Source organism: Anneissia japonica, unplaced genomic scaffold (genome assembly GCF_011630105.1).
Source record: "Anneissia japonica isolate Jap-2015-1 unplaced genomic scaffold, ASM1163010v1 scaffold997_len2565447_cov190, whole genome shotgun sequence".
In the NCBI taxonomy this organism is placed as follows: domain Eukaryota; kingdom Metazoa; phylum Echinodermata; class Crinoidea; order Comatulida; family Comatulidae; genus Anneissia; species Anneissia japonica.
This window is the reverse complement of record NW_022696369.1, coordinates 1730251-1740949: the sequence shown is the minus strand read 5'-3', so window position 1 is coordinate 1740949 and position 10699 is coordinate 1730251. Positions and strand designations below refer to the sequence as shown.

The 10699-nt window shown below is 37.8% G+C and overlaps 1 protein-coding gene across 1 annotated transcript in view; it reads right to left on the bottom strand.

Annotated features, from left to right (window-relative positions):
* Positions 1-212: 212 nt before the first annotated feature.
* LOC117102006 (fibropellin-1-like) overlaps positions 213-10699 on the bottom strand; it is a 23087-nt gene continuing 12600 nt past the window's right edge. Inside the window, exons 5-11 of the mRNA XM_033242211.1 lie at positions 8144-9848; positions 7545-7701; positions 5636-7292; positions 5130-5290; positions 2287-2449; positions 1695-1863; positions 213-742 (exon numbers count right to left, since the gene is read on the bottom strand). Of these exons, the coding sequence (XP_033098102.1) occupies positions 641-742; positions 1695-1863; positions 2287-2449; positions 5130-5290; positions 5636-7292; positions 7545-7701; positions 8144-9848 (4114 nt within the window). The 3' untranslated portion in view covers positions 213-640. The remainder of the gene's footprint in view (positions 743-1694; positions 1864-2286; positions 2450-5129; positions 5291-5635; positions 7293-7544; positions 7702-8143; positions 9849-10699) is intronic.

Sequence of the window (10699 nt, the reverse complement as noted above, 5' to 3'; positions counted from 1 at the left end):
TATCTCCTAAAATCAATACTGTCATTTGTCTGCCTAAATTTGTCATTCACAACTGAACACCCTCTATTCAAACATATGGCATAAAACAATTTTACAAATTCCACTTTACTTCTTCCGAACGGCAGGTCTAATTTTGGGTCAAAATAATTTGCTAAATTGTTAAAATTGGTTCTATCTTGGGGGAAAACAACACATAAATGTTACCATGGCAACAAGATGAAATTTGTGGAAAATATCTCGATTTTTTTCATGTTTATCAAAAGTTAAATCAAAATTTGGAAGAAAATCGATTTTTTTTTTGTTTGGTCACTACTTTAAGAAATTGGTCGATATTTACAGACAAGCGCTCTGAAGTGCCCATGTAGTGAGTATATGAAAAATAATGGTTAATGTCTCTATTTCACAGGTGAGGATTTTCAACTGACTGCAATTAAATTACTCAAACAACAAAGAAGCAATCATAATGAATATGTTTGTATTCTTTGTCGTATTTTAGATTTTGAGCAACAGGCAAAAAAATTTTTATTGTTTACATGTTTGATCGATGACAATAAATTATTCTGGATTCTTGATTTATTTTAAATGCTTTAACTCAACTTTGATTCTATGGCTATATATTTAATTAATAAGAAGCTGACATTCACCTTTTTGGCCTGTAAGCCCATAACGCCAAGCCCACGGTTACAGCAGACACTCCGAAAATTAAAAACATAAACCAAATCCAGTTTTCTTCAAACCATCCCTGTAGACACGAAAACAAGCATATTGCGTAACAGTTACGCCCTGTGGACGACATTGAGACATTGAAAAGAACAACTAATCCTTAATAACCCGCTTAGGATTTCGATCTTTTGCAAATAGTGCCATTTATTGTTTGGAACAATATACAGCTTTTAAGTAAAGTTATTGAGTAACATACCAAATAAGGGTGACTTGACATTTTTCTACAACAAATTTACAGTAATAATAAACAAGAAAAACCCAATTAATTTGCAAGCTCAACGTACATATATCAATTAAGTCGGGTAACTCAGAGACCTGCATTTGTGATTCAAATAAATACAGGATACAATTTAGCCAATAATATTGAAGGGTGCTCATTAAAAATAAAATACAAAATTGAATAAACAAAAAGTTTAAAAACATATTAAATACGGGATTATTTGGGTAATCTAAATTACAAAAAACCAAGCGAGTGAACGACTTGCTATTACCAGAACCTTTCTTCTAGACAACAGACAATGAATGTTAGTCATTTGGCGCAGGGACCGATGAAGTTAGAAATGGTCTATCCCCCACCCCTTCCATTAACCAGAAACAAGTTCTCCTAATTTCGAAAGCTCCTTTGAGGGCAGTATAATAGAGGCATTAGAGTATATTGGCCCTAACGGCCGACAAAAAAAGATCTATTAATCAGTCAGCCGAATGTTTCTAGAGCTCCTTATTGGAGCTAAAAAATAAGAGAAATAAAAGAGAGAAGAAAAGAAAGGTGGGGTACCGGGTGGGTGCGATTTAAATTCCATATACCAGTGTCTATGTTCAAGCATATCTTAAGAGATCTCAAACTCCAACCCCCACCTGCCCCCACACTTGATGCTTTGCATTCCGCATAGCCCTTACCCAGAATATTCTATGGATCTACCCCTGCGGCCGTCTCCTACAACACAAATTATCAACTAGTTTTCTATTATTACCTTTTCCGTATAATCTTCTTTTGGCACCGCGTCTCCTGTGAAGAGTTCTGTTTTTAAACTCTCCTCGATGACGTCAGATGGCGTTTCAGCTATCATGGATTGTATTTCTTCTGTGCTTTGCGCAGTATTGTTCACTATCAATACGAATTCAACTCTACTCACAGGTTCTCTATAATATATCAAACGAGAAAAAAAAAAACATTAAAAAAAAATATTGTATTTGGTTGATCAAGAATCAACGAAGAGTCCGACAATGTTGTATTTAATGTATATTTGTGATAGCTAAGCGACAAGTAGTAATTTTAAAGGAATAGAAATATATCATACTGTAGACTATTATTTTCATTATAAGGCCTAAATCGCCAACAACTATTAAACTCAATGTTAATCACCTGTCTTTTGGATAGGCAACGATTAAGCTGTAATTTTTTGGGGGGGTTTAATCCTGACAAATACTTGCCAGGATTTTATTCACATCCCAAAAAATTCCACTCCTCCAGGTGAGCATCGGGCTACAAGTTAATGACCAACATCGGCAGACGGACAGATCAACCACGATGGATATGGTGGGTAGAACAAACCTTTGACTCACCCTGTCTCGACAGAAACGTATTCTTCTATTGATAATATTAATACTGTGACATCATCATTTGACCCGGACGAGTAACTGTATACTTCACTGATATCATCTGCAAGTTTATCTTCATCTGACACACTCCCCGTCAGGTAAAAGGCATAAGATGAACTTGAAATGTCTAAAATACGGAGAAGCTATCATTTGTTGTATTTGAACTTTCTAGAAAGACACCCTTGCTTCAACCCTAGCTTTGCGGCCAAATAAATCAGTATCGTCAAGTGCGTATGAATCACTTAGGTAAGATATAAATCGCGGCAATATAATAAGTACGGGTGCAATGAAGACATATTAAGGATAGGGCCTAGTTAGTTGCAATGTAGAATAAGCTCAGCAGCGTAAATATTCAAATTAGAATAATACCATTTAGAGTTTATCTCATATCGTGATTTATAAGAAGATTATATAAGAATCTCGTCTTGTTAAAATGTTTATAAAATAGGGCGTATAATATTGAGACCTCTGTTATTTGCCATGCATCAAAGACAAGTGCTTTCTATCTATGAATTTGCATAACTGTGAAGAATTAGATGCTTCAATCGGATTAATTTGCATGAAGGCCAAATTATTTTTAGAGTTGATCTCACGGGCCAAAGATAATCTCCGCAATCGTTATCTGGGTGAAACTTTTTCCGCTAAGATAGATCTATTTGAAAGGGTTTTTGCAATCTTAATATATACTTTTAATTGTACTCTGCCTGCACCAGCGATCTAAACCCAAAATGGGTCGTCGCGAGAAATTTCTGTCATCAGTTCAACAGTCGTTAGTTAACTTTGGTGAGTCGCTTTATCAATATGCAATTGATCACAATACAAAAACCTACCGTACGCTACATGTTTTGACATATTTTTTGAAAAATACATCATTTTTCCGCATATGTACATAGTACTAATGCAGGACTAGCGAAACGTATTTTTACGAGTACTCTTTTTTGGTAAATCAGCTTTTATTACCCCTGTAAAGTCAAAAATGCTGTTAACGAATCACAATGAACAGAACAAAATACAGAGAAGGAACTGTGTATAAGGTACGTGAAATACTGTATGCCTTGAAAAGATGGCTATTGACGAAAGACAGTGATCAGAACTATACACAGACAAGACTTGGCGGCACAGAGAGTTCTGTATGACTTTAATTATTTGCAGGACAATCGAAATGTCTTTTATGCGCACTGTTCTTTGGTTCAGTAACTGTTTAATACCTTTTAAGAGTACAAATGTTGATAAATGTCGACGATAAATGCATTGCAAGATAACCTAAATAACCTAGCTTTAGTTGTGTTTACCTGGACAATTCAACAATGATTTTCTATCATGAGTGTCAAATCATGCATCAGGGCCCTGCAATAATTGTTACGTCAAATATAGCAGAGCTAAGAATACCAATCTTCGGAGCTTTTTGATAGCTCTAAGTGGTGTAAACCCGTACATCATAACGCTTTTTCTTTTTATTTTTTTTGCTCGTTCAAAACACATGGAACCAGGGAAATCATCCGATTTTGGCGCTATTCACTCTATTCATGGCCTGGGCCTATATCATCTTGTACCATCCCTGTGCACATTAAGCAAAAATATTTATTTTCTTAAATTTTTATTGGTTGTAGGCAAAATAGAAATCTGGACCTATATTTCAAAAAGTGGACTAATTTATGCATACAATTGCATAATTTGGACCCATTTTTTAAAATGTGGACCAATTCTTTGAGGACCCATTAGAAAATTTGTGTGGGACTGCCCCAACTGTCCTAATAGCTGGCTCGGCATTGTAAGTGGGGGCCATGAGACCAAAAAGGTTCTGTAAAAAGAAGCAGACTTGATGTTATGGTAGAGTAATTCGGAGGGAGTCAGGGAGACCTCCCTGGAAGGTTATGTTTTGTAGATGCTCAGAAATGCACTTCCATGCATCTGAGTGGTCTGATAATGACTTTGTTTAAAGTTTGAAACTTCTTCAAACTTTAAAACACAGTGTTCTTACCTCCCATTTAATTTATCTGCAACAACAGTTTCATATGAGTTTCTCTAATTTCAAGTAATGTGCATAGGCTGTTACTCTTGAAGCTGTTTCACTATTTGTGTAAGGTTCTCATGGTTCATCGGGGTTTATTAATATTGTTGGTGAAAAATAAGCGGGCGGGCAGAGCGCGTCGACAGGGATTTAACTGAGTAAGAATTTTTTTTTATTCAATCATTCACGCGGAGGCTCCTACAAGGCACAGCCTTAGCATCGAGGAGCCTCCAAACATTATTCAATACAATTTATCTGCAGAATTTTTATGTGTGGTAAAAAAACCCCACAGATGCACTCGTAGATAGGATTTTCGGACGAAACAATTATTTTTATTAAGTGCAACTAAGGCTGTTGAGGGTTGGTTGAATTATTTTTACCTGTCCATATGATATGAATATACAAGTGGTATGAAAGCTGATATATATTTCTTCTTAGGTCAAAATTATACTAAATTATGCCAAGTTTGCAACAAAATGTACATATAATCAGTATTCTTCGAACAATTATAAATAAGAAATATGCATTGCAGTTATTCATAAATAATACGATGTTAAAACAATTATTAATATATAATGACTTTTGGCAATTCATTTATTTACAAGTAATGTTTTGCTACTTTAAATTATCTATAAATAATGAAAATCGCTTAACCAATTACTTATATATAATTGTTGGAGGCAAAACTAATTATATGTGTATAATGAAGAAATGTTGAATTATATAGTAAATAATGAATTATGTATATAATTTTGTTAAATAATGAAAGTACGGTTGGCGTCTCATACTTGCTTACCTATTTCGCACCTTTCACCTGTAAATTCCTTGGTACACTGGCAATTGTAATTTCCATCATCAGCTTCCTTACAACTTCCTCCATTTAAACATGGGGAAGAGTTGCAGGGATTTATGACGACGTCACAAAATGTACCTGTAAATCCACTGCTACACTCACATCTGGGTAATAAAGGAAACACAGTTTGAGCAATTCCTTGTGCCGATCACGCCAGTAATGATGATGATGATGTCAATTGTCTTGATAATCATCATCATGGTCATGGTGATCATGATGATGACGACGATTACGACTACGATGATGATGATGATGATGATAATGTTGATGATATTGATTTTGATGGTGAGCATGACATGAGGATAGGATAATGCGGTTGATGATGAGGATAATCAAATAATTGTACATATGGTGATAATGAGAATGGTAATGTGTAGCACCTTGGTGTCTATGCTCTCTACAAACGGCGACAATAGCAACGATAAGAGCAAATAACTAGGCCTGTCTACCTGAAATTTCGATCCTCAGAGATACACGTCCCGTCATTTTGACACGGGTTAAGTAAACATGGATCCGCATATTCCTCGCAGTTTTCACCATTGAACCCAGGCTTACAGAAACAGCAGAAGCCGCCGAATGTATTGTTGCAGATTGCATTATCAGGACAAGGATTTATACCTGCGCACTCGTCAACGTCCTGTTCACAGGTGCTTCCTGAAAATGATTCTGGACATGTGCAGCTGAAGCTATCGATGTCATCAGTACATGTTCCACCATTTAAACATGGAGATGATACACACTCATCAATATTGCTGTCGCAGAATGTTCCTTCAAAGCCGGACTGACATTGGCATATGAAGTCATTTGATAGGTCAAGACACTCGCCATTTTTACAGTCAATGCCTTCACAATCGTCGATATCCTCATCGCAGTTAGGTCCAGTGTAGCCTATACTGCAAACGCAAAAATACTCATTGATGATGTCGGTACAGTTGCCATGGATACAAGGTGACGACGCACATTCATCGATATCCAGGTCGCAGTTGATCCCATCAAAACCAGCATTGCAAGTACACACGTAACCATCTACGACATCTGTACAGTTACCATTTATACAAGGTGACGACACGCATTCATTGGTATTAAGGTCACAGTTAGACCCATCAAAACCATCATCGCAACTACATACGTAACCGTTTACGTCATCTGTACAGTTACCATTTATACAAGGGGATGATAAGCATTCATTGATATCTATTTCACAGTTGAGCCCATCAAAACCAGCGTAACAAGTACACACGTAACCATCTATAACATTGGTGCAGTTACCACGAATACAAGGTGCCGACAAGCATTCATTGATATCCAGTTCACAGTTGGCGCCATCGAAACCATTATCGCACGTGCACAAGTAACCGTCTACGTCATCGGTACAGCTACCATTGACACAAGGTGACGACGCGCATTCATTGATATCGAGGTCACAGTTTAGGCCCTCAAACCCACCATTACACGTGCACACGTACTCGTCTACCTTATCGATACAATTACCATGGATACAAGGTGACGACACGCATTCATTGATAGTGATGTTGCAATTCGCTCCAACCCAACCAGATAGGCATTGACAAATAAATCCGTCTAATGTGCTGCTACAATTTCCGTTCAGACACGGAGATCCCTGACACCAATCAAAGAATTCGCATTTATCGCCATAGTAACCTTCTTCACAAATACATCTGTAGTTAGCAACACCATCAACGCACGTTCCTCTCGCGCAAGGTGACGACAAACATTCGTCAATTTCCTCCCAACAATTATATCCTTGGAACCCATCTACGCATGTACAATTATAGCCATTTATTTTGTCGATGCACGTCGCATTGTTTCCGCATGGATTGCTATCACATTCGTCAATATCAATTTCGCAAAATTCCCCAACGAATCCCGAAGGACACTCGCATGTAAAGCCAGAAACTTGGTCAAGACAGGTTCCACCATTTAGACAAAATCCATCAAGACAGTCGTCTTCATTTATTTCACAGTTATGTCCTATAAAACCGACGCTGCATGTGCAAGAGTACGAATCGACGCTCTCAAAGCAAGTACCGTTATTTCTACATGGCATTGAAGAACACTCATTTACATCTTCCTCACAATATTTACCTGAAATTTTGATTAAATATGTTTAAATCCAAACTGTCTACGACTGCTATTTTCTATGCAAGTTAATATTATGATGCAATTTGAAAACGTTACAAAGGTAGTATATTTAAAACAATTTATCTGGATACAACGAAAAAAAAAATGAAAAAGATACAAATTGTACAAAAATTGTAATTGATTAATGAAGTGTTCAGCAATCAATTATTTAAATTAAAAAAACTAAAGTAACATGTAAAGAATAATATATCTTACCTGTAAATCCAGGTAAACAAACACAAATAAAGCCGACACTTGTTTCTTGACAAGTGGAGTTATTAGTGCAGTTGTTATTTAAACACAAATCGGGCATGTATGTTGTGCAGTTCATATCGTACCAGTCATCTGCGCAATAGCATTCATAACTATCAACCTGCACAAAGTCATATAATTGCGGGTTAAAAACATTATATACATTATACAAAATATAAAGCAAATGAACGGTTGTCCCAACATGATGATTGTGATTACTTTTCGTTATTTGATTATTTACGGTACTTACTTGTTACCTGTTCCTCTTCACTTGGCTGTCATTGACCATCAGAATGTTGACATATGCACAGTCAAACCATGAGAGAGATCTTTTTTTATTTATTTTTTTATATAATGAATACGATATGTATACAGGGCAAAATGCATGACTGGGCGTTGAGCCTCCGGACAACCCGCTAATCATTTTCAGAAGCCTTGGTGAACTGGAACTGACCCATAAGAACTGATTTGCAATAACAGCATTATAAATATAACACTGATACAATGAGAACATGTAAGGATACATGATGTCAAAGACGTATTTAATAAGCTGTAATACTGACCATATCTATACATGTTCCATTATTTTCACACGGCATCTCCGCACATTCATCGATGTCAGCATCACATAGCACACCCTCAAAGCCCTGGGCACAGACGCACATAAATCCACCAAATTCTTCAATACAAGTAGCGCCATTTTGGCATGGATCTTCTTTGCACTCTTGTACATCCCTATCGCAGTGTTCTCCTTCGTATCCTCCTGGACATTCGCAGAAATACCCACCGATACCATCGATACATGTCGAGTTAGTGGAGCAGTTTGAGTACAAACAATCATCTGGGTTGAGGTCGCAGACGATACCTTCCCAACCGATGTCACACAAACAGGAATATGAGTTAGGCTTATCCATGCAAGTGGCATTGTTGAAACACGGATAAGAATCACATTCATTCACGTCTTCTTCGCACGTGACACCAGTATAACCAGCTGCACATATACACATGAAAGCATTGATATTGTCTGTACAATTGGCACCATTTTGGCAGGGGTCACTTAAGCACTCATTTATTTCAATTTCACATAAATAACCATTGTAGCCGTCTGGACATTCACAATAATATCCACCTATCTCATCAACACATGTTGAATTTCCAAAACATTCTGAAAAAATGCATTCGTCAATATCAATTTCGCAGGAAATACCTTCAAAACCTTCTGTACAGTTACAGAAAAACTCTGCGACCAGGTCAATGCACACTGCGCTGTTTACACAAGGATTACTTTCACATTCATTCACTTCATATTGGCAGCTTGTGCCTGAATATCCCAGTGCGCAAGAGCAGACATACCCATTTATGACGTCGTGGCATGTTGCGCCGTTTTGGCAAGGTGTACTCGCGCATTCGTCCTCTTCCCAGTCGCATAGTTCGCCAAAATAGCCCGGTGAACAGTGACAGACTATCGAGGAGCCGAAGGTCTCGCAAGTACCGTTATTATTACAAGGTGAGCCAGAACAATTACTTATTTGTAAATCACAAAATTCTCCAAAGAACCCAAAAGCACATTCACAGAGAACCCCATTGACGTCATCGTGACATGTGGCGTTATTCTGACATGGAATACTTTCGCATTCATCGGTATCTACTTCACAAAACTCTCCATGGTATCCGTCTGCGCAAGTGCATTCAAATCCATTGAGCAGGTCAAAACACACTGCTCCATTCAGGCATGGACTGCTTTCACATTCGTCAACTTCAATTTTACAATGCTCGCCACTGAATCCGGGAACGCATTCACATGAATATCCATTGAGAAAATCTCTGCAAGTGGCGTTGTTCATGCAAGGTAAAGAGAGACATTCATCGATCTCATTTTCACACCGGTCCCCAAAATATCCCACTCCACACTGACATTCGTAGTAATTTACTTCATCTACGCATGTGCTACCATTTGCACACGGAGAGCTAGCGCATTCATCAATGTCCGTTGAACACAATGTGCCCTCATAACCTGGTGCGCATGTGCATGTATAACCATCGATACCATCTGTACACGTGCTATTGTTCTGACAAGGGGAGCTAGCACATTCGTCGATATTATTCTTGCAACTTGTTCCTGAATAACCCGAGTTACAGATCTTTTCGCCTGTTGATGGATTGCATGTATAGTGACCATCGATATCTGAATCTTGGGCTAAGCAGTACGTGGCGCAGTCGCTATTGTAGTAATCCGTATTACACGTAACGGTAACATCTATTGTAGTCCTGATAAGAAAAATAAATTAAAGTAGTAGTAGTAAGTAGTAGTAGTAAGTAGTAGTAGCAGTAGTAGCAGTAGCAGTAGCAGCAGCAGCAGTAGCAGTAGCAGTAGCAGTAGCAGTAGTAGTAGTAGTAGTAGTAGTGGTAGTAGTAGTAGTAGTAACAGTAACAACAGCAGCAAAAACAACAACAATTATTATTATTATTATTATTATATTATTATTTTTATTATTATTATTATTATTATTATTATTATTATTATTCTCGCCTCTCCTAGGTGAAGGGTATTGTCTGTGTGGGGTGGGGGATGTTTGTGGGGCGGTCTGTGTGTCTGTGGTGTCTGTGTCCTTCCGGGCGCATAACTCAAAAACTACTAGATGGACCGATTTACAAATTTTCACACATTGACAATATTATATGTATCTCGGTCCTTTTCGAATTTGGTGTTGATCGGAAGTAAAATGCAGATCTTAGATCGTTATTCATATATTATTCGGCCGCAACTGACGGATCCTACTACTCGAGCGGATCGTTCGACGGAGTCGTTTGGCTAGGGCGTGATAACTGGAGCGGATCGACCGCGGCCTGACTACTGGAGCAGATCGACCATGTGTCTGACGGAAAGTGGTCGGACGGCGTGCAAACTCGCCGATTAATGGGCTTGCCACTCGAGGCCTATGATGCTAGGTCTCGTTTGGCGGATGGAGTGGATCGATCGCGGTCCATTATTTTTTCAGTACATAGGCCTAAATATGGCGCAAAAAGGCGAGGGTTTGTAATCTCAGATTATCCTTTTATTATTATTATTATTGCTGTTGTTATTTATTATTATTATTATTATTATTATTATTATTATT